The sequence below is a fragment of the Syngnathus floridae genome, chromosome 11 (assembly GCF_059516105.1).
Source record: "Syngnathus floridae isolate MCC-2025c chromosome 11, RoL_Sflo_1.0, whole genome shotgun sequence".
NCBI classification, from domain to species: Eukaryota; Metazoa; Chordata; class Actinopteri; order Syngnathiformes; family Syngnathidae; genus Syngnathus; species Syngnathus floridae.
The window spans coordinates 413,439-436,218 of NC_142423.1; the positions used below are offsets into that span (position 1 = coordinate 413,439).

Here is a 22,780-nt window from a genome sequence, read left to right on the forward strand (position 1 = left end):
AAATCCGATTGGTTGGGAAGGGGGCACGGTTATGCAGCCGAGGGGTCCTGTGATCGGTGGGATGTAAAGTAGGCGTCGACGTCACGTCCGCGTCACGTGACCACGACGTGGCAGACGTCATATAGCAACCGCTGTTTTGTTTAGTAGACTTACAGTTGTTATGCATTGACATAATGGCGCACACACCAAATAGATTTAAATAAATTAAATAATTCTTCTGCCCACTCTCTTTTAAACAAGTTAACTCTCCCCGCGGATTTGAATTCCGGCGAAAGTTACGCCCATCGACGTCACGTATGTCACGTGACCACGACGTGGCAGATGTCATATAGCAACCGCTGTTTTGTTTAGTAGATTTACAGTTGTTATGCATTGGCATAATGGTGTGCACTCAAAATAGATTTAAATAAATTAAATATTTCTTCTGCCTACTCCCTTTTAAACAAGTTAACTCTGCCCACGTCCATTGACGTCTTGTCTGCGTCACGTGACCACGACGTAGCGACGTCATATAGTAACCGCTGTTTTGACCAGTAGACTTAGTTATTATGCGTTGACATAATGGCGCACTGGTTAGCATGGCCACCTCTTAAGCATGATGATGCGGGTTCGACGCCTGATCAATGTTAGCATGGAGTGAGCTGAAGTGCATGGCGCTGAAGATTTGAATCTTTGAAATGCGCTGAGGTCTGACATATCAGGCAGAATGGTTTGCCATCACGTTCAACAAAAAATAGAAACTTTCCCACTCTGATTAAAACGTCCTGTGTTCATCTACGTATTTTCGTTTTGCTGTGCATCTTTTCCCTGCCATTTCGAGAGCCCAATTGACACTCATAGTTTAAAGAAATGTGTTTGCCCATCCTACTTTGTGGAATTTCACCACATGCGCTTTTGACCAAAATACCAAATTGAACTCAAGTGAAGCCAACACGCACCCCCCCCCCCCACACACACACACACACACACAAAAATGTTGATATGAACATAAAAGAGCCGCATGCGGTTCGTGAGTTGCGGCTTGGCCAAACCTGTACTATACAACTTTATTTGTATAAAATTTTCACAACAGCTGTCACACAAACAAAGCGGGAAAAACCGAAGACGTGCGTGTTCCGCCCACGCTGGATTTATTTGCACCTTTGAAAAGACACCGTATTGCCGCAGATGTGGCAAAGAGTACTTTTGGGCATCTGAGACGGAAGGATGTCCAAAGCATCACGTCACCTGCTCTGGTAGGCATGGTGGTGGGACGTTGAGGTCAACCGCTTTGGGGTTGGCTGAATCTTTGATCGCAGGATGCCACACACTTGAAGACAGAAGCAGAAAAGCAGAGCTAAATGCAAAATGTACTCACCGGTGACTCCAATTTTTTTCCCCCCTGAAGAAACAGCTGGACGGGTGGCCCCGGCTGGCCAGTGGGACTCTTGTTATTCTGACCCTTTTTAATGCGCGTTTGGGGCAACAACCGTTTTTTGTGGCGCTCTCTTCTGGTTCAAAAGTGCCCTGCATGTGAATTTGCTTTTCCTGCCTTCTGATTGGATGAGCGCCGGTGTGACGCGGTGCCTCTGTCACCGTGGCGGGGGGTATACGTTGGCATCGGAGCGTCTGCCAACGTCTGAGACCGGCTGGCAGTGTATCGGAGGTGTCGAGTGCGGTGCCGCTGGAGCTCACTCACCAGCTGGTGTTAGGGCCACAGAATGAAGGCCAAGGAGAAGAATAGAAAGAGAAACAGAAACTTCTCCTCCAATTGTTTGATTTGTCTCTTCTGAGCTTCGATGAATTCTTTCAGCTCTTTGTTCCTCTAGGACGGACAAATGGAAAGTGGCATTCAAAAGCCAGTAAGCGTGCAAGTAAGTGCCGGGCTGGCTTTGGGCCCTTACCTGTTGCGCGCTGTGCAGCAGATCCATTCTCTCTTGGAGGATGCAAGCGTCGCACTCCCTCAACTCGCACATCAGGGCTCGCTTCCATTGGTCCACGGCGCTCCTAAGCTCTTCTCTCTGATCCGCCGTCAGCACGTCATTCACGCCAGCGTGGCTGGCTTTTTCGCCGTCCGTGGCGGGGCAGTCCCGCTGCGGTAGCGCCTCGTACAACATGGCCTCCAGCTCCAGGATCCTCTGGGCCGCAATCCTCGTCCATCAGTGGTCCGGCGGGAGATTTGAGGGCGGCTTACCTTATGAGCCTGGTCCATGGAACACTTCCTGAAGTCCAACTCTTCATCCAGGTAGCCCTTCTGCTTGCAGAACATATCCTAGCACAGCTCAAGGTCAGAATTGTTGGGGCACATTGCCGGAGTTCCCCTTGGCTGATGTCGCGTGTCTGTCTACCTTCTCACTTTCAATGTCCAACATCTTCTGTTGAAGTGCTGACTTGGTCACTTTGATGTATTCTAACCACTGAGGAAAGGCTGCTGTCACATAAGCAGAATGCGAGAGCGTGCGTGGACGTGCGCGTTACCTTCTCGGCTAGGGTGAGAAGGGTCCTGGCGTGAATCACGACCACCTGCTCCTCGTTGGTGAGATTCTGCAAGAGCCCAAAGGCACAGCGTCAACAAGCTTCTTTCAGCGCAAAGCCTTCCAAAAGTCACATTTGAGCCGCCGAGTCTCGTGGAGTGCGAACATAAGGAGTTCGACATACACTTACGGCGTTATAGCCCAGGATGTCCAGCTTCTTCATCAGATCACTGATGACGATGTCCGGGGGAAAGGCGCAAGGAGCAATGTAAGGTGTTCTGGGACCTCGGGTTAAGGTTAGGGTTGCGAGGGACGCCTTACGTACGCTCACGCCCTCGGCCTCGCAGTAGATCTGCAAAGGGCTGAGGCCGTCTGGGAAACGGACTTGCAGAAACTTCAAGACGGGGGAGCGCCACTCCCTCTCCTGAAAGGCAGAGGCATGCATCCGTCCGTCCGTCCGTCCGTCCGTCCGTCCGTCACATCTCTGGCCTCAACACGCTTGTGCGAGTCTTCCCACCTCCAGCTCCAGGATGCGGAACTCAAGCAGTTCGTTTTGGTCTCGGATATCCTGGATGTGCTCTTTCAGACGCGCTTCTTCCGCCTCCATCCGCCTGACCTGAAAAGACAGTCAGACCTCATCTGCGGGGCTTCCCGACAGGTGTGACGCCAAGCGACTCCGCCCAGCGCCTTTCTTTCCGTCACCTTTTCGGCCAACTGCTGATTGCTCTGACGCAGCAGCTGCTTCTCCTCCACCCACTTGACATTCTAGAAGAGACAAACGCGTGGACAGCTTTGGAATGTTGTGTCATTTTCATCCACAAATTCTTTGGTTGACTGGAAAATGACATTTGCTTTTCTCCGCATTTTCCCAGCCACGTTCGGCCACCCACCCTGTTTCTCTTAATTAAAATGCTCGTGCAGGAGCCGAGAGTCAGACTTCATTCGTACAACGGATGGACTCTCCACCTGCAGGTGTCCAAAAGAACTTACTTGTCTCCCGTGTGGTTCTTGCAAAATAAGTTGGAGCGAGCGCAACTCTAACAGGGTGCATTTTGCCACTAGCTGCCTACGGACAATGACGTCGCGCTCGCGGCTCATGGTTGACGGGCTGAGCAGCCGGGCAAGTCCGTCGTTTTCAGCGCACAGCGAGTGGCAAAGGCGCTGACAAAACGGGAGCTTTGAGCTGCTGAAAACGGCAAAACAAGTCTAAAGCGTGTTCAAACGCGTGCGCACAATGCTCCTGCTTGAAAGGTCGGAATTTAAGGGGCCAATTTTTTGGATGGCGGCCGCCGGCCAAGCTTTGGACGGAAAAGGTTTCCTGGCGACAGCGAGCGAGCGCGGCGCTGCCGTACGTGCACCGAGTCGCCTGCCTGAAGACCTTGGACAAGTCGTCGATGATGTGCCGCTGCTCCACAACTTGAAGGAACTCCATTTCACCGTCCTGCTGGCCGCAACCGCGGTCCAGGTCATTGAGCGAACTAGGCCTTCTCTGTGGAACACAAATGCAGTGGACTCTGTTGGCACGCCGCCGTTGTCCGCGTCGACTTACCAAGCTTGCCATCTCCTCGTTCTCCTGGGTGACAAAGCGCACTTTGTTTTCAAGGCGACACAGCACCAGCGAGAGTTCTTCATTCTTCCTGCTCAGGCGTTTGTTTTTGTACAGGAGTGGCAGAAACTGGCTTTCTGTTTCTCTCAGTCGCTTTAGCTGCAAGCATGAAGTGCGGGATGTGAAAGACGCACAACACGCGGGCCAGAACGTATCCATTCCTTTTGCATCGGTTTGAACGGAATCGTGGCTTTGGCTCCCAATAAAAGACATCTACCAGGCAACCGACTCGCCGCGCCGCTCAACTAATAAGCAAGCGCAATGGGTGCCTCGCTGGATGGCGCGCATCAAACGTAGCGCAAACCTTCAAGCGTGCCGTCAATAAATTACCAGTTCATTGCGCTCTTCAGAAAGCAGGGCGTTTCGATCCTCCAGTTTCCTGATGACTGCGCTGAGCTCAGCGATTTTCAGATGAAACCGTCGCGTGTCCCGATCCTCCTGAGACTGAAAACGCCCCGCAACACACACACACAAGCACTCGTTCAAAGTTCAAAACTGTTTTTGTGCTACCTTCCTCCAGCAACGAACTAAGTCATGCGTACTGCAAGTGTGTGATGAGGTGGCTTACGCAATGAAGAGGATTGCTAGTAGCGGCGTTGACCCCACTTCCAGGGTAGTTTAGGCCCGCCCTTTGGGAATCCCTCAGGGCAGCGATCTGCTGCTCGGCAGCCTGAGTCTGCAGCTGAAGGCGGTGGACGTGGCCGGCCCCAGGGCTTCATCCAAAACACTAACCGCTCTGTCTTTCAGCTTGATCTCATCCGTCTGGATGTACAAACGGGGAGCGCTCAGGCAGGCGGGCAAACTCATTTGCCAGAATTGTGACAAAAACAAAGAGAGCAACCGGCCAATTTTTTTCTTGAATCGACTAGAACACCTTTGCTGTGACAAAAGCGAAGCGAGCAACCGGACATTTTCTTCTTGTGAAATAGAATAGAATAGAATGCCTTAGGTGTCATTGCACTGCAGGTATACAACGAAATTGGGAACATAGCCACGCACCGCGCATCTGATCAGTCCTACCAGTCGGCGGATCTCCCTCTCGCAGTCTCTCTTGGTTCGGCTCAGCTCCTCCCGATGCTGGTGATGAGCCGATCGGAGCTCGGCCGCTCGGGACTGCCAGGCCTGCTGGGCCGCTGCCAGGGCTTCTTCCGCGCTCCTGGTGGAGGCGACACCGCTCGGTCTCCCGACACCGCCGCGTCTCCTCCACCTCCGCCAGCAAAGCGCCCCCCCTCCTCACCTGAGCAGACATTGCGCCACACCGGGCCGTTGAGACCGCAACGGAGCGCCGCGACGCTTACTGGGGACAAGCTACACAATACGGTCGCGGCCGCATCGAAGCCCGACATGGCGTGCGGATAGTCAGACACGGATAGAGCGGATCACCTTGTCCATGGAGCCGTCCCTCAGGCTGAGGACCAAGGCATTCAGTCGCTGGATCTCTCCATCTTTGATTTTGATCACTCTCATCAGCTCCATTTCATGCTGCCGCAGTAATGTCTCCCTGGTAATGGCTAACTCTTTCTGCTTCTCCTCATGGAGTTTGCTTTTGAGTTCCGTCATGGCGGCGGTGGCACGGTGGTGCTCCGCCCGCAGGTCCTGACTTCTCTCTCTCTCCAGACAGCTGACCTGACATGACTTAGACTTAGACAAACTTTATTGTCATCTTGTCTGCACATGGTGCATACAAAACGAAATTCCGTTGCATACGTCTTACAACAAAGTAGTGATATTGCAGTTGAATAGAAGTAACATATCCTATGAAAATATATATATATACATATATACTATATATATATATATATATATATATATTAAAAATAAGTATAAAGTGCAGCAGTGATAATTATGCAATAGTGCAAGTAGGCAAAACAGTATTCAAGAGTGTGCAGAGGAATGCTAAACCATGTATTAAACTTCTATTTAAAGGGTTTATACAAGTTCAGTAAAGTTGGTAGTGCGAGATAGTGCAAGATAGAGGTCCGTAGTGTCATAAAGTACAGTTCTGTGAATGTGTGATGCAGAGTTCAGTTTAGAGCTCAACAGTTCTAGTGTTCAACAGTCTGATGACAGCAGGGAAAAAGCTGTTGCAGAACCTGGTGGACCTGCAGCGGATGCTGCAAACCTCTTCCCAGAGGGCAGCAGGGAGAACAGTCCATGGTGGGGGTGTGATGGGTCATTGATGATGTTACGGGCACGGGACATGCAGCGCTGAGATGAAATGTCCTGAATGGAGGGAAGAGGAGCCCCTATGATCCTCTCTGCTGTCCTCACCACTCTCCTCACGTTCTTCCAATCGGAGGCGGTGCAGCCTCCACACCACACAGAGAGACAGCTTGTCAGAATGCTCTCTATGGTGCTCCTGTAGAACGTCCTCATGATGGGTGGGGGCAGGTGGGCTCTCCTCATCCTCCGCAGGAAGTACAAGCGCTTCTGTGCCCTCTTGACCAGTGCCGTAGTGTTCATAGTCCAGGTGAGGTCTTCTGTGATGTGGACCCCCAGGAATTTGGTGGTGCTGACCACCTCCACAGCTGAGCTGTTGATGATCAGTGGAGCGTGGTGAGGCTGTTTTTTCCTGAAGTCGACGATGATCTCCTTCATCTTCTCCTCATTCAGGATCAGGCTGTTTTCTCTGCACCAGCCCACCAGCTGCTCCACCTCCTCTCTGTAGTCCAGGTCGTTGTTGTCTCTGATGAGCCCCACCACCGTTGTGTCGTCTGCTGACTTCACGATGTGATTGGTGGTGAACCTGAGGACGCAGTCGTGTGTCATCAGGGTGCACAGCAGGGGCCTCAGGACGCAGCCCTGAAGGGAGCCTGTGCTGAGGGTGATGACATCAGAGGTGTTCTGTCCGACCCGGACTGACTGAGGTCTGTTGGTGAGGAAGTCTAGCAGCCAGTTGCGAAGGGGGGTGTTGAAGCCCAGGTGTTCCAATTTTCCTACCAGATGCTGTGGGATGATGGTGTTAAACGCTGAGCTGAAGTCCAGGAACAGCCTCCGCACATGGGTGTTCTTCTCCTCCAGGTGAGCCAGGCTCAGGTGAAGAACGGAGGAGATGGCGTCCTGAGTGGAGCGGTTTTGCCGGTCGGCAAACTGGAACGGGTCAAATAATAGGGGGAGTCTGGAAACGATGTGACCTTTAAGCAGCCTTTCGAAGCACTTCATCATAACCGGAGTCAGTGCAACAGGCCGGTAATCATTAAATGAGGTGATTTGAGGTTTCTTCGGCACCGGAATGATGGAGGCAGTCTTAAAGCACGCCGGCACTGTGGCTTGGCCCAGCGAGGTGTTAAAAATGTCTGTGATGACCCCAGCCAGATGACTTGCACATTCCCTGAACACACGCCCAGGAATGTTGTCGGGGCCAGGGGCCTTACAGGGGTTGACTCTCCTCAGGGTCTTCAACACATCGGCGGAGTCAAGGCAGAGTACCTCCTCTTCCTGATGGGGGACAGTTTTAACTGCTGGAGTGCCGTTTAGTGCCTCGAACCTCCCAAAGAAGTTATTTAGACCATTTAGAAAGTCAGCATCAACTACACCCACCGGGGGGGGGGAGGGTGAGTTGTAGTCTGTAATCGCCCGTATGCCTTGCCACATACTCCTGATGTTTTTGACGTCGTGGAAACGATCCTGAAATTTTCGACTGCGGTCTCGCTTCGCTATCCTGATGGCACGGTTCAAGTTGGCTCTCGCTGTCCTCAGTGTCTCCTTGTCGCCAGACTTGAAGGCAGAGTTCCGCGCTCGTAGCGTTTGACGTACCTCCTCAGTCATCCAGGGTCGTTGGTTGCCCCGGGTGATGATATTCTTAGTGGTGCTGACGTCCTCGGTGCATTTGTTGATGTAGGCTGACACAGTCATGGCACACGCATGTCTAATCTACATCGGGAAAACTGGGAGGGAGGGAGGCAGGCAGGGAGGCAGGCAGGGAGGCAGGCAGGGAGGCAGGCAGTGTCTGTCTGTTGAGGTTTTCACCTTGTTCTTCTCCTGCTGAAGTTCTAACTGGACGTCCATCAGTTTGGTTCTCAGCTCGTCATTGGCGGCCTGAAGGGCGTCCGTTCGCTCCGCCTTGGCCCGCCCTGCCGGAGCTCGTTTGGGCATCTCTTACTCGAGTCTCGCCCGGTCGTCAGTCAGAGATCACAACATTTGTACCTGGAGAGCACAAACGCAGCGCTGTTTTCCACTGGCTTCGAACTCAACTTCAATCGGTACCGTAACTTACAACATCATAAACATAGAACTAGCTTGACTTATTCATTGAATAAATGCATTTGGTTCTTCAAAACTGCATCACGCAACATAGCGTGACCGAGACGGCCGTTATCCACCTGCGTGAAGTTATTTGGTGAAATGAATGAGATGTTTAAGACACCATCGTTCTGTCTCTATGTAGATGAAGGGAAATAATCGATTGCTGAAGGTCCAAAGGTGTTGTGATAAACAAATAAACATATTAGTGATTAGTGACATATTTGTGATAAACATATTAGGCAGGATAATCACATATGTTAACGTGACTGCCCACACTGTATTTATTTATGGTTATTTGTTAAATCGAGTACTGTTAGACATGAAATAGGAAGTGTTTAACATAAATGGAAGACGAAAGGGGTACTCACCATTGTAGCTCCTGCTGGTCAATGATACGAGCCTCTTCTTGCAGTGGAAAACATACAGCCAACAAACACCGTGGAACCTAAAGGAATGAAATTAAACATTAACATTTAGCCTCAACCAACATTCACAGATACAACGCAACGCAAACTACACAAACGTAAATCTTTTTAAACACAATGAGTTGTACTTACCGTGTACGCTCTAGACGGTCCACTTGCAAGCAGAAAATAAAGATATTTCTGTTGATAATCGTCGTGTTTGTATCCGGTGTCTCGCTCAAGGCCATTGCGCCCCCAGATTTGAATTTTGGCGAGAGTTCAGCCTATTGACGTCATTTCCGCGGTGTAATACCCGCATATCTGAAACGGCAAAGTTAAGAGTAGAGTTAAATAAAGTTTTTAGTCAACGCAATAATTTACAACCGTTGACCAGTCGAAATAATCGTCGAAATTTGGCGTCTGTGGCTGGAAGCAGACGCCGAGTTCGACATTCCTCCCAAACGCCACACTCCCTCGCTTTTCAGGGCTAAAAAAAAACAGTTGTAATTACCTTGTACGCTCTAGACGGTCAAGTTGCAAGCTGAAAACAAAAATATTTGCCTTGTTAGTCATCGTGTTACTAACCGCTGTGTCTTGTTTGCCAGAATTGCCGCTTTCCTACTTCCTGTTGCAAGCCACGCCCACGGATTATAATTTTGCCGTGAGTTCCGCCTATTGACGTCATGTCCGCGTCACATGACTGCGACGTAATATTATCTAAAACTGTTTGTGCGGTATTGTGTTGTTCTGTGCGGTATTGTGTTATTCTGTGCGGCGTCGTGTTGTTCTGTGCGGCGTCGTGTTGTTCAGTGCGACGTCGTGTTGTTCAGTGCGGCATGGTGTTGTTCAGTGCGGCATGGTGTTGTTCAGTGCGGCATGGTGTTGTTCAGTGCGGCATAATGTTGTTCAGTGCGGCATAATGTTGTTCAGTGCGGCATGGTGTTGTTCAGTGCGGCATGGTGTTGTTCAGTGCGGCATGGTGTTGTTCAGTGCGGCATAATGTTGTTCAGTGCGCCATAATGTTGTTCAGTGCGGCATGGTGTTGTTCAGTGCGGGATGGTGTTGTTCAGTGCAGGATGGTGTTGTTCAGTGCGGCATGGTGTTGTTCAATGCGGCATGGTGTTGTTCAGTGCGGGATGGTGTTGTTCAGTGCGGCATGGTGTTGTTCAGTGCGGCATAATGTTGTTCAGTGCGGCATGGTGTTGTTCAGTGCGGCATGGTGTTGTTCAGTGCGGCATGGTGTTGTTCAGTGCGGCATGGTGTTGTTCAGTGCGGCATGGTGTTGTTCAGTGCGGCAAAATGTTGTTCAGTGCGGCATGGTGTTGTTCAGTGCGGCATGGTGTTGTTCAGTGCGGCATAATGTTCAGTGCGGCATAATGTTGTTCAGTGCGGCATGGTGTTGTTCAGTGCGGGATGGTGTTGTTCAGTGCGGCATGGTGTTCAGTGCGGGATGGTGTCTTTCAGTGCGGCATGGTGTCGTTCAGTGCGGCATGGTGTCTTTCAGTGCGGCATGGTGTTGTTCAGTGCGGCATGGTGTTGTTCAGTGCGGCATAATGTTGTTCAGTGCGCCATAATGTTGTTCAGTGCGGCATGGTGTTGTTCAGTGCGGGATGGTGTTGTTCAGTGCAGGATGGTGTTGTTCAGTGCGGCATGGTGTTGTTCAATGCGGCATGGTGTTGTTCAGTGCGGGATGGTGTTGTTCAGTGCGGCATGGTGTTGTTCAGTGCGGCATAATGTTGTTCAGTGCGGCATAATGTTGTTCAGTGCGGCATGGTGTTGTTCAGTGCGGCATGGTGTTGTTCAGTGCGGCATGGTGTTGTTCAGTGCGGCATGGTGTTGTTCAGTGCGGCATGGTGTTGTTCAGTCCGGGATGGTGTTGTTCAATGCGGGATCGTGTTGTTCAGTGCGGGGTGGTGTTGTTCAGTGCGGGATGGTGTTGTTCAGTGCAGCATCGTGTTGTTCAGTGCGGCATGGTGTTGTTCAGTGCGACATAATGTTGTTTAGTGCGGCATAATGTTGTTCAGTGCGGCATAATGTTGTTCAGTGCGGCATGGTGTTGTTCAGTGCGGCATAATGTTGTTCAGTGCGGCATGGTGTTGTTCAGTGCGGCATGGTGTTGTTCAGTGCGGCATGGTGTTGTTCAGTGCAGGATGGTGTTGTTCAGTGCGGCATGGTGTTGTTCAATGCGGCATGGTGTTGTTCAGTGCGGGATGGTGTTGTTCAGTGCGGGATGGTGTTGTTCAGTGCGGCATGGTGTTGTTCAGTGCGGAATGGTGTTGTTCAGTGCGGCATGGTGTTGTTCAGTGCGGCATGGTGTTGTTCAGTGCAGGATGGTGTTGTTCAATGCGGGATCGTGTTGTTCAGTGCGGCATGGTGTTGTTCAGTGCGGCATGGTGTTGTTCAGTGCGGCATAATGTTGTTCAGTGCGGCATGGTGTTGTTCAGTGCGGCATGGTGTTGTTCAGTGCGGCATGGTGTTGTTCAGTGCGGCATGGTGTTGTTCAGTGCGGCATAATGTTGTCCAGTGCGCCATAATGTTGTTCAGTGCGGCATGGTGTTGTTTAGTGCGGGATGGTGTTGTTCAGTGCAGGATGGTGTTGTTCAGTGCGGCATGGTGTTGTTCAGTGCAGGATGGTGTTGTTCAGTGCAGGATGGTGTTGTTCAATGCGGCATGGTGTTGTTCAGTGCGGGATGGTGTTGTTCAGTGCAGGATGGTGTTTTTCAATGCGGCATGGTGTTGTTCAGTGCGGAATGGTGTTGTTCAGTGCGGCATGGTGTTGTTCAGTGCGGCATGGTGTTGTTCAGTGCAGGATGGTGTTGTTCAATGCGGGATGGTGTTGTTCAGTGCGGGATGGTGTTGTTCAGTGCAGGATGGTGTTGTTCAGTGCGGCATGGTGTTGTTCAATGCGGCATGGTGTTGTTCAGTGCAGGATGGTGTTGTTCAGTGCGGCATGGTGTTGTTCAATGCGGCATGGTGTTGTTCAATGCGGCATGGTGTTGTTCAGTGCGGCATGGTGTTGTTCAGTGCGGCATGGTGTTGTTCAGTGCAGCGTAATGTTGTTCAGTGCGGCATGGTGTTGTTCAGTGCGGCATGGTGTTGTTCAGTGCGGCATGGTGTTGTTCAGTGCGGGATGGTGTTGTTCAGTGCGGCATGGTGTTGCTCAGTGCGGCATGGTGTTGTTCAGTGCGGGATGGTGTTGTTCATTGCGGCATGGTGTTGTGCAGTGCGGCATGGTGTTGTTCAGTGCGGCATGGTGTTGTTCAGTGCGGCATAATGTTGTTCAGTGCGCCATAATGTTGTTCAGTGCGGCATGGTGTTGTTCAGTGCGGGATGGTGTTGTTCAGTGCAGGATGGTGTTGTTCAGTGCGGCATGGTGTTGTTCAATGCGGGATCGTGTTCAGTGCGGCATGGTGTTGTTCAGTGCGGCATGGTGTTGTTCAGTGCGGCATGGTGTTGTTCAGTGCGGCATAATGTTGTTCAGTGCGGCATAATGTTGTTCAGTGCGGCATAATGTTGTTCAGTGCGGCATAATGTTGTTCAGTGCGGGATGGTGTTCATTGCGGCATGGTGTTGTTCAGTGCGGCATGGTGTTGTTCAGTAAGGGATGGTGTTGTTCAGTGCAGGATGGTGTTGTTCAGTGCGGCATGGTGTTGTTCAATGCGGCATGGTGTTGTTCAGTTCGGGATGGTGTTGTTCAGTGCGGCATGGTGTTGTTCAGTGCGGCATGGTGTTGTTCAGTGCGGCATGGTGTTGTTCAGTGCGGCATGGTGTTGTTCAGTGCAGCATAATGTTGTTCAGTGCGGCATGGTGTTGTTCAGTGCGGCATGGTGTTGTTCAGTGCGGCATGGTGTTGTTCAGTGCGGCATGGTGTTGTTCAGTGCGGCATGGTGTTATTCAGTGCGGCATGGTGTTGTTCAGTGCGGGATGGTGTTCAATGCGGGATCGTGTTGTTCAGTGCGGCATGGTGTTGTTCAGTGCGGCATGGTGTTGTTCAGTGCGGCATGGTGTTGTTAATTTCGGCATAATGTTGTTCAGTGCGGCATAATGTTGTTTAGTGCGGCATGGTGTTGTTCAGTGCGGGATGGTGTTGTTCAGTGCGTTATAATGTTGTTCAGTGCGGCATAATGTTGTTCAGTGCGGCATGGTGTTGTTCAGTGCGGCATGGTGTTGTTCAGTGCGGCATGGTGTTGTTCAGTGCGGCATGGTGTTGTTCAGTGCGGCATAATGTTGTTCAGTGCGGCATGGTGTTGTTCAGTGCGGCATGGTGTTGTTCAGTGCGGCATAATGTTCAGTGCGGCATAATGTTGTTCAGTGCGGCATGGTGTTGTTCAGTGCGGGATGGTGTTGTTCAGTGCAGGATGGTGTTGTTCAGTGCGGCATGGTGTTCAGTGCGGGATGGTGTCTTTCAGTGCGGCATGGTGTCGTTAAGTGCGGCATGGTGTCTTTCAGTGCGGCATGGTGTCGTTCAGTGCGGCATGGTGTCTTTCAGTGCGGCATGGTGTCTTTCAGTGAGGCATGGTGTTGTTCAGTGCGGCATGGTGTTGTTTAGTGCGGCATGGTGTTGTTCAGTGCGGGATGGTGTTGTTCAGTGTGGCATGGTGTTCAGTGCGGCATGGTGTTGTTCAGTGCGGTATCGTGTTGTTCAGTGCGGTATCGTGTTTCTCAGTGCGGTATCGTGTTGTTCAGTGCAGTATTGTTGTGTTGTTCGTATTGTGTTTAACACTTAGCCTCTAACACTTAGCCTCTAACACTTAGCCTCTAGCATCTAGAAGGTAAATAAATAGGAAGGAAGGACTCACCGGTGACGCCTTCGCCCACGTCCAAGCGTTGTACTTTGTATTTTCATCCTTCTGACAGTGGAAAACATAGCCAACAAACACCGTGGAACCTAAACGAATGAAAGAAAACTATCATTTGGCCACAACCAACATTCACAGATACAACACAATGTGACGTGCGGGGTTGAGGTTAAAGGTTGAGTGAAGGGCCCTCGTTTTAAACTACTTTTTTGAAAAGGATTGGGAACAAGTAAGACGTATTTAATTTATTTAATGGGAAGTAGTAAGAGCTATATAATTTAATCTATGTATTATATTCTATTGTATTGTATTCTGTTGTATTCTTTTGGATTGTATTCACACTAACCCCACTAAAACTTCAGCCCACAAAAACTCGCCTCTGGCGCCTAGCCTCTGGCACTTAGCCTCTAACACTTAGCCTTTAACACTTAGCCTTTAACACTTAGCCTTTAACACTTAGCCTAGAAGGTGAATAAATAGGGTTAAAGGTTGAGTGAAGGGACCTCGTTTTAAACTACTTTTTTGTAAAGGAGTGGGAACAAGTAAGACGTATTTAATTTATTTAATGGGAAGTAGTAAGACTTATTAAATTTATTTAATCTACTTTTCTTCCCAGGCAAAATTTGATGTGCTGCAATTCCAAATTTCCAAAGTGAATGAAGGAATGAAGTCCTTTAAATTATGATTTTGTATAAATACTAGGCATTAACACAAAATCGACGGCACAAAATGGGCAGACTTTACTTGTTTGAAAAGGACTGGTTACAAGACAGACTTTTTTAATTTATTTAATGGGAAGAAGACTTATTTAGTTTAATTGATCTATTTTTGTTCCCTGGCAAAATTCGATTTGCTGCAATTCCAAATTTCCAAAGTGAATGAAGGAAAGAAGTCGTTTAAATTATGATTTTGTTTAAATACTAGGCATAGACACAAAATCTACGGCACAAAATGGGCAGACTTTACTTGTTTGAAGAGGACTGGTTACAAGACAGACTTTTCTGATTTATTTAATGGGAAGAAGACTTATTTAGTTTATTTAATCTATTTTTGTTCCCTGGCAAAATTGGATTTGCTGAAATTGTATTTTGCCAAATCTTGCCTTGAGACCTGATAGGAAGTATTAAACGCTTAGTTAAATCAATACAAGTTGGTAATAAGAGCGAGTAATGTTGGTTGAACCGATGAATGAAGGTTGAAAGCAATTTAAATTATGACTTTGTATAAATACTAGATATTAACAGAACATCTACTGCGCGAAATGGGCAGAGTTTACTTGTTTGAGAAGGAGTGGCTTATTCAAAACTAAGATTTATGTAATCTGTTTGTTCCCAGGCAAAATTGGATGTGATGCAATTCCAAATTTCACCACATGATGGTGCCCAATTTTGACTTCATAGGACATATTAAACACTTAGCTTGTTATTATGTTCAAGGTAATCAGATTTGTTTATTATTCTAATGGCCTCTTCAAAACTATTCTGGATTACTACTTTGGATCTATTCTACATTACTTGGCAACAACATACTCTGTAACAGATTAGGCAGTATAATCATATCTGTTAACTTGAGAGTGCCCACACTCAATCTACTTATCGTGATGTTTTAAATCAATTACTGTTAGACATTATTTGTCTGATAATCTACCAAATCTTTGAATTGAAGAATTTGTGATTTAATTAATAGCTTGTTCAGGGTAATCAGACTTGTATATAATTCTAATGGCCTTCTTTTGAAAACTATTCTGAATTACAACTTTGGATCTTATATTACTTTGCAACAATCTACTCGGTGACAGATTAGGCAGTATAATCACATATGTTAACTTCAGTGCCCACACTGTATTTATTTATGGTTATTTGTTAAATCAAGTACTGTTAGACATGAAATAGGAAGTGTTTAACATAAATGTTATGGCTACTCACCATTGTAGCTCGCTCCTGGTCAATGATATGAGCCTCTTCTTGCAGTGGAAAACTTGCAGCCAACAAACACCGTGGAACCTAAAGGAATGAAATTAAACATTAACATTTCGCCCGGACCAACATTCACACGTACAACGCAACGCGGCTACACTTCTGCTATTACAAACGTAAATCTCCTTAAACACAACGAGTGTTACTTACCGTGTACGCTCTAGGCAAAATTGGATGTGATGCAATTCCAAATCTATCTGAAACGGCAGTTAAAAGTAGAGTTACATCAAGTTTTCTTTTTTAATCAACACAATCATTTACAACCGTTGACCAGAAAGAATCGTCGAAATTCGACGTCCCCCACAAACGCCACGCTCACTCGCTTTTCAGGGCAACAAAAGTACTTCTTTTTAAAAACGATGAGTTGTACTTACCGTGTACGCTCTGGACGGTCCAGTTGCAAGCAGAAAATAAAAATATTTCTCTTGTTAGTCGTATGTTACCATCCGCTGTGTCTTTGTCAACATCGCCGCCATTTTCCTACTTCCTGCTGCGAGCCACGCCCACGGATTTAAATTTGGGCGGAAGCTCTTTCCATTGGCGTCGTTTTCGCGTATAGCAAATCCGATTGGTTGGGAAGGGTGCACGGTTATGCAGCCGAGGGGTCCTGTGATCGGTGGGATGTAAAGTAGGCGTCGACGTCACGTCCGCGTCACGTGACCACGACGTGGCAGACGTCATATAGCAACCGCTGTTTTGTTTAGTAGACTTACAGTTGTTATGCATTGACATAATAGCGCACACACCAAATAGATTTAAATAAATTAAATAATTCTTCTGCCCACTCTCTTTTAAACAAGTTAACTCTCCCCGCGGATTTGAATTCCGGCGAAAGTTACGCCCATCGACGTCACGTATGTCACGTGACCACGACGTGGCAGATGTCATATAGCAACCGCTGTTTTGTTTAGTAGATTTACAGTTGTTATGCATTGGCATAATGGTGTGCACTCAAAATAGATTTAAATAAATTAAATATTTCTTCTGCCTACTCCCTTTTAAACAAGTTAACTCTGCCCACGTCCATTGACGTCTTGTCTGCGTCACGTGACCACGACGTAGCGACGTCATATAGTAACCGCTGTTTTGACCAGTAGACTTAGTTATTATGCGTTGACATAATGGCGCACTGGTTAGCATGGCCACCTCTTAAGCATGATGATGCGGGTTCGACGCCTGATCAATGTTAGCATGGAGTGAGCTGAAGTGCATGGCGCTGAAGATTTGAATCTTTGAAATGCGCTGAGGTCTGACATATCAGGCAGAATGGTTTGCCATCACGTTCAACAAAAAATAGAAACTTTCCCACTCTGATTAAAACGTCCTGTGTTCATCTACGTATTTTCGTTTTGCTGTGCATCTTTTCCCTGCCATTTCGAGAGCCCAATTGACACTCATAGTTTAAAGAAATGTGTTTGCCCATCCTACTTTGTGGAATTTCACCACATGCGCTTTTGACCAAAATACCAAATTGAACTCAAGTGAAGCCAACACGCACCCCCCCCCCCCCCCACACACACACACACACACACAAAAATGTTGATATGAACATAAAAGAGCCGCATGCGGTTCGTGAGTTGCGGCTTGGCCAAACCTGTACTATACAACTTTATTTGTATAAAATTTTCACAACAGCTGTCACACAAACAAAGCGGGAAAAACCGAAGACGTGCGTGTTCCGCCCACGCTGGATTTATTTGCACCTTTGAAAAGACACCGTATTGCCGCAGATGTGGCAAAGAGTACTTTTGGGCATCTGAGACGGAAGGATGTCCAAAGCATCACGTCACCTGCTCTGGTAGGCATGGTGGTGGGACGTTGAGGTCAACCGCTTTGGGGTTGGCTGAATCTTTGATCGCAGGATGCCACACACTTGAAGACAGAAGCAGAAAAGCAGAGCTAAATGCAAAATGTACTCACCGGTGACTCCAATTTTTTTCCCCCCTGAAGAAACAGCTGGACGGGTGGCCCCGGCTGGCCAGTGGGACTCTTGTTATTCTGACCCTTTTTAATGCGCGTTTGGGGCAACAACCGTTTTTTGTGGCGCTCTCTTCTGGTTCAAAAGTGCCCTGCATGTGAATTTGCTTTTCCTGCCTTCTGATTGGATGAGCGCCGGTGTGACGCGGTGCCTCTGTCACCGTGGCGGGGGGTATACGTTGGCATCGGAGCGTCTGCCAACGTCTGAGACCGGCTGGCAGTGTATCGGAGGTGTCGAGTGCGGTGCCGCTGGAGCTCACTCACCAGCTGGTGTTAGGGCCACAGAATGAAGGCCAAGGAGAAGAATAGAAAGAGAAACAGAAACTTCTCCTCCAATTGTTTGATTTGTCTCTTCTGAGCTTCGATGAATTCTTTCAGCTCTTTGTTCCTCTAGGACGGACAAATGGAAAGTGGCATTCAAAAGCCAGTAAGCGTGCAAGTAAGTGCCGGGCTGGCTTTGGGCCCTTACCTGTTGCGCGCTGTGCAGCAGATCCATTCTCTCTTGGAGGATGCAAGCGTCGCGCTCCCTCAACTCGCACATCAGGGCTCGCTTCCATTGGTCCACGGCGCTCCTAAGCTCTTCTCTCTGATCCGCCGTCAGCACGTCATTCACGCCAGCGTGGCTGGCTTTTTCGCCGTCCGTGGCGGGGCAGTCCCGCTGCGGTAGCGCCTCGTACAACATGGCCTCCAGCTCCAGGATCCTCTGGGCCGCAATCCTCGTCCATCAGTGGTCCGGCGGGAGATTTGAGGGCGGCTTACCTTATGAGCCTGGTCCATGGAACACTTCCTGAAGTCCAACTCTTCATCCAGGTAGCCCTTCTGCTTGCAGAACATATCCTAGCACAGCTCAAGGTCAGAATTGTTGGGGCACATTGCCGGAGTTCCCCTTGGCTGATGTCGCGTGTCTGTCTACCTTCTCACTTTCAATGTCCAACATCTTCTGTTGAAGTGCTGACTTGGTCACTTTGATGTATTCTAACCACTGAGGAAAGGCTGCTGTCACATAAGCAGAATGCGAGAGCGTGCGTGGACGTGCGCGTTACCTTCTCGGCTAGGGTGAGAAGGGTCCTGGCGTGAATCACGACCACCTGCTCCTCGTTGGTGAGATTCTGCAAGAGCCCAAAGGCACAGCGTCAACAAGCTTCTTTCAGCGCAAAGCCTTCCAAAAGTCACATTTGAGCCGCCGAGTCTCGTGGAGTGCGAACATAAGGAGTTCGACATACACTTACGGCGTTATAGCCCAGGATGTCCAGCTTCTTCATCAGATCACTGATGACGATGTCCGGGGGAAAGGCGCAAGGAGCAATGTAAGGTGTTCTGGGACCTCGGGTTAAGGTTAGGGTTGCGAGGGACGCCTTACGTACGCTCACGCCCTCGGCCTCGCAGTAGATCTGCAAAGGGCTGAGGCCGTCTGGGAAACGGACTTGCAGAAACTTCAAGACGGGGGAGCGCCACTCCCTCTCCTGAAAGGCAGAGGCATGCATCCGTCCGTCCGTCCGTCCGTCCGTCCGTCACATCTCTGGCCTCAACACGCTTGTGCGAGTCTTCCCACCTCCAGCTCCAGGATGCGGAACTCAAGCAGTTCGTTTTGGTCTCGGATATCCTGGATGTGCTCTTTCAGACGCGCTTCTTCCGCCTCCATCCGCCTGACCTGAAAAGACAGTCAGACCTCATCTGCGGGGCTTCCCGACAGGTGTGACGCCAAGCGACTCCGCCCAGCGCCTTTCTTTCCGTCACCTTTTCGGCCAACTGCTGATTGCTCTGACGCAGCAGCTGCTTCTCCTCCACCCACTTGACATTCTAGAAGAGACAAACGCGTGGACAGCTTTGGAATGTTGTGTCATTTTCATCCACAAATTCTTTGGTTGACTGGAAAATGACATTTGCTTTTCTCCGCATTTTCCCAGCCACGTTCGGCCACCCACCCTGTTTCTCTTAATTAAAATGCTCGTGCAGGAGCCGAGAGTCAGACTTCATTCGTACAACGGATGGACTCTCCACCTGCAGGTGTCCAAAAGAAATTACTTGTCTCCCGTGTGGTTCTTGCAAAATAAGTTGGAGCGAGCGCAACTCTAACAGGGTGCATTTTGCCACTAGCTGCCTACGGACAATGACGTCGCGCTCGCGGCTCATGGTTGACGGGCTGAGCAGCCGGGCAAGTCCGTCGTTTTCAGCGCACAGCGAGTGGCAAAGGCGCTGACAAAACGGGAGCTTTGAGCTGCTGAAAACGGCAAAACAAGTCTAAAGCGTGTTCAAACGCGTGCGCACAATGCTCCTGCTTGAAAGGTCGGAATTTAAGGGGCCAATTTTTTGGATGGCGGCCGCCGGCCAAGCTTTGGACGGAAAAGGTTTCCTGGCGACAGCGAGCGAGCGCGGCGCTGCCGTACGTGCACCGAGTCGCCTGCCTGAAGACCTTGGACAAGTCGTCGATGATGTGCCGCTGCTCCACAACTTGAAGGAACTCCATTTCACCGTCCTGCTGGCCGCAACCGCGGTCCAGGTCATTGAGCGAACTAGGCCTTCTCTGTGGAACACAAATGCAGTGGACTCTGTTGGCACGCCGCCGTTGTCCGCGTCGACTTACCAAGCTTGCCATCTCCTCGTTCTCCTGGGTGACAAAGCGCACTTTGTTTTCAAGGCGACACAGCACCAGCGAGAGTTCTTCATTCTTCCTGCTCAGGCGTTTGTTTTTGTACAGGAGTGGCAGAAACTGGCTTTCTGTTTCTCTCAGTCGCTTTAGCTGCAAGCATGAAGTGCGGGATGTGAAAGACGCACAACACGCGGGCCAGAACGTATCCATTCCTTTTGCATCGGTTTGAACGGAATCGTGGCTTTGGCTCCCAATAAAAGACATCTACCAGGCAACCGACTCGCCGCGCCGCTCAACTAATAAGCAAGCGCAATGGGTGCCTCGCTGGATGGCGCGCATCAAACGTAGCGCAAACCTTCAAGCGTGCCGTCAATAAATTACCAGTTCATTGCGCTCTTCAGAAAGCAGGGCGTTTCGATCCTCCAGTTTCCTGATGACTGCGCTGAGCTCAGCGATTTTCAGATGAAACCGTCGCGTGTCCCGATCCTCCTGAGACTGAAAACGCCCCGCAACACACACACACAAGCACTCGTTCAAAGTTCAAAACTGTTTTTGTGCTACCTTCCTCCAGCAACGAACTAAGTCATGCGTACTGCAAGTGTGTGATGAGGTGGCTTACGCAATGAAGAGGATTGCTAGTAGCGGCGTTGACCCCACTTCCAGGGTAGTTTAGGCCCGCCCTTTGGGAATCCCTCAGGGCAGCGATCTGCTGCTCGGCAGCCTGAGTCTGCAGCTGAAGGCGGTGGACGTGGCCGGCCCCAGGGCTTCATCCAAAACACTAACCGCTCTGTCTTTCAGCTTGATCTCATCCGTCTGGATGTACAAACGGGGAGCGCTCAGGCAGGCGGGCAAACTCATTTGCCAGAATTGTGACAAAAACAAAGAGAGCAACCGGCCAATTTTTTTCTTGAATCGACTAGAACACCTTTGCTGTGACAAAAGCGAAGCGAGCAACCGGACATTTTCTTCTTGTGAAATAGAATAGAATAGAATGCCTTAGGTGTCATTGCACTGCAGGTATACAACGAAATTGGGAACATAGCCACGCACCGCGCATCTGATCAGTCCTACCAGTCGGCGGATCTCCCTCTCGCAGTCTCTCTTGGTTCGGCTCAGCTCCTCCCGATGCTGGTGATGAGCCGATCGGAGCTCGGCCGCTCGGGACTGCCAGGCCTGCTGGGCCGCTGCCAGGGCTTCTTCCGCGCTCCTGGTGGAGGCGACACCGCTCGGTCTCCCGACACCGCCGCGTCTCCTCCACCTCCGCCAGCAAAGCGCCCCCCCTCCTCACCTGAGCAGACATTGCGCCACACCGGGCCGTTGAGACCGCAACGGAGCGCCGCGACGCTTACTGGGGACAAGCTACACAATACGGTCGCGGCCGCATCGAAGCCCGACGTGGCGTGCGGATAGTCAGACACGGATAGAGCGGATCACCTTGTCCATGGAGCCGTCCCTCAGGCTGAGGACCAAGGCATTCAGTCGCTGGATCTCTCCATCTTTGATTTTGATCACTCTCATCAGCTCCATTTCATGCTGCCGCAGTAATGTCTCCCTGGTAATGGCTAACTCTTTCTGCTTCTCCTCATGGAGTTTGCTTTTGAGTTCCGTCATGGCGGCGGTGGCACGGTGGTGCTCCGCCCGCAGGTCCTGACTTCTCTCTCTCTCCAGACAGCTGACCTGACATGACTTAGACTTAGACTTAGACAAACTTTATTGTCATCTTGTCTGCACATGGTGCATACAAAACGAAATTCCGTTGCATACGTCTTACAACAAAGTAGTGATATTGCAGTTGAATAGAAGTAACATATCCTATGACAATATATATATATACATATACTATATATATATATATATATATATATTAAAAATAAGTATAAAGTGCAGCAGTGATAATTATGCAATAGTGCAAGTAGGCAAAACAGTATTCAAGAGTGTGCAGAGGAATGCTAAACCATGTATTAAACTTCTATTTAAAGGGTTTATACAAGTTCAGTAAAGTTGGTAGTGCGAGATAGTGCAAGATAGAGGTCCGTAGTGTCATAAAGTACAGTTCTGTGAATGTGTGATGCAGAGTTCAGTTTAGAGCTCAACAGTTCTAGTGTTCAACAGTCTGATGACAGCAGGGAAAAAGCTGTTGCAGAACCTGGTGGACCTGCAGCGGATGCTGCAAACCTCTTCCCAGAGGGCAGCAGGGAGAACAGTCCATGGTGGGGGTGTGATGGGTCATTGATGATGTTACGGGCACGGGACATGCAGCGCTGAGATGAAATGTCCTGAATGGAGGGAAGAGGAGCCCCTATGATCCTCTCTGCTGTCCTCACCACTCTCCTCACGTTCTTCCAATCGGAGGCGGTGCAGCCTCCACACCACACAGAGAGACAGCTTGTCAGAATGCTCTCTATGGTGCTCCTGTAGAACGTCCTCATGATGGGTGGGGGCAGGTGGGCTCTCCTCATCCTCCGCAGGAAGTACAAGCGCTTCTGTGCCCTCTTGACCAGTGCCGTAGTGTTCATAGTCCAGGTGAGGTCTTCTGTGATGTGGACCCCCAGGAATTTGGTGGTGCTGACCACCTCCACAGCTGAGCTGTTGATGATCAGTGGAGCGTGGTGAGGCTGTTTTTTCCTGAAGTCGACGATGATCTCCTTCATCTTCTCCTCATTCAGGATCAGGCTGTTTTCTCTGCACCAGCCCACCAGCTGCTCCACCTCCTCTCTGTAGTCCAGGTCG

General features: G+C 49.7%; 4 protein-coding genes across 4 annotated transcripts; all 4 read right to left on the bottom strand.

Moving 5' to 3' along the window:
- Positions 1 to 1,010: 1,010 nt before the first annotated feature.
- Positions 1,011 to 2,238, bottom strand: LOC148390225 (janus kinase and microtubule-interacting protein 3-like). The gene is made up of 2 exons (XM_088390001.1): positions 1,884 to 2,238; positions 1,011 to 1,804 (listed from the first exon to the last, which is right to left on the bottom strand). The coding sequence occupies exons 1-2, from the start codon at positions 2,094 to 2,096 to the stop codon at positions 1,688 to 1,690; spliced, it is 330 nt and encodes a 109-aa protein (XP_088246127.1). The 5' UTR covers positions 2,097 to 2,238; the 3' UTR covers positions 1,011 to 1,687.
- Positions 2,239 to 2,337: 99 nt separating this feature from the next.
- Positions 2,338 to 5,000, bottom strand: LOC148390226 (janus kinase and microtubule-interacting protein 3-like). Its single transcript, XM_088389622.1, has 6 exons — positions 4,628 to 5,000; positions 4,390 to 4,503; positions 3,156 to 4,158; positions 2,971 to 3,069; positions 2,644 to 2,877; positions 2,338 to 2,523 (listed from the first exon to the last, which is right to left on the bottom strand). The coding sequence occupies exons 4-6, from the start codon at positions 3,058 to 3,060 to the stop codon at positions 2,338 to 2,340; spliced, it is 510 nt and encodes a 169-aa protein (XP_088245748.1). The 5' UTR covers positions 3,061 to 3,069; positions 3,156 to 4,158; positions 4,390 to 4,503; positions 4,628 to 5,000.
- A 12,056-nt stretch (positions 5,001 to 17,056) lies between these two features.
- On the bottom strand, positions 17,057 to 18,290 carry LOC148390227 (janus kinase and microtubule-interacting protein 3-like). The gene is made up of 2 exons (XM_088390855.1): positions 17,930 to 18,290; positions 17,057 to 17,850 (listed from the first exon to the last, which is right to left on the bottom strand). Exons 1-2 carry the CDS (start codon positions 18,140 to 18,142, stop codon positions 17,734 to 17,736), a joined length of 330 nt encoding a protein of 109 aa, XP_088246981.1. The 5' UTR covers positions 18,143 to 18,290; the 3' UTR covers positions 17,057 to 17,733.
- Positions 18,291 to 18,383: 93 nt separating this feature from the next.
- On the bottom strand, positions 18,384 to 21,073 carry LOC148390228 (janus kinase and microtubule-interacting protein 3-like). Its single transcript, XM_088389623.1, has 6 exons — positions 20,670 to 21,073; positions 20,432 to 20,545; positions 19,198 to 20,200; positions 19,013 to 19,111; positions 18,690 to 18,923; positions 18,384 to 18,569 (listed from the first exon to the last, which is right to left on the bottom strand). Exons 4-6 carry the CDS (start codon positions 19,100 to 19,102, stop codon positions 18,384 to 18,386), a joined length of 510 nt encoding a protein of 169 aa, XP_088245749.1. The 5' UTR covers positions 19,103 to 19,111; positions 19,198 to 20,200; positions 20,432 to 20,545; positions 20,670 to 21,073.
- Positions 21,074 to 22,780: the final 1,707 nt, after the last annotated feature.

Excerpts from the sequence above, each read along its gene's own strand:
- LOC148390226 (XM_088389622.1), bottom strand. The coding sequence starts at position 3,060 with ATGGAGGCGGAAGAAGCGCGTCTGAAAGAGCACATCCAGGATATCCGA. Across the intron at positions 2,878-2,970 it reads TCCGCATCCTGGAGCTGGAG|GAGAGGGAGTGGCGCTCCCC; the intron begins GTGGGAAGACTC and ends TCTGCCTTTCAG. Across the intron at positions 2,524-2,643 it reads ACATCCTGGGCTATAACGCC|AATCTCACCAACGAGGAGCA; the intron begins GTAAGTGTATGT and ends GGGCTCTTGCAG.
- LOC148390225 (XM_088390001.1), bottom strand. The coding sequence starts at position 2,096 with ATGTTGTACGAGGCGCTACCGCAGCGGGACTGCCCCGCCACGGACGGC. Across the intron at positions 1,805-1,883 it reads TGCTGCACAGCGCGCAACAG|AGGAACAAAGAGCTGAAAGA; the intron begins GTAAGGGCCCAA and ends TGTCCGTCCTAG.
- LOC148390227 (XM_088390855.1), bottom strand. The coding sequence starts at position 18,142 with ATGTTGTACGAGGCGCTACCGCAGCGGGACTGCCCCGCCACGGACGGC. Across the intron at positions 17,851-17,929 it reads TGCTGCACAGCGCGCAACAG|AGGAACAAAGAGCTGAAAGA; the intron begins GTAAGGGCCCAA and ends TGTCCGTCCTAG.
- LOC148390228 (XM_088389623.1), bottom strand. The coding sequence starts at position 19,102 with ATGGAGGCGGAAGAAGCGCGTCTGAAAGAGCACATCCAGGATATCCGA. Across the intron at positions 18,924-19,012 it reads TCCGCATCCTGGAGCTGGAG|GAGAGGGAGTGGCGCTCCCC; the intron begins GTGGGAAGACTC and ends TCTGCCTTTCAG. Across the intron at positions 18,570-18,689 it reads ACATCCTGGGCTATAACGCC|AATCTCACCAACGAGGAGCA; the intron begins GTAAGTGTATGT and ends GGGCTCTTGCAG.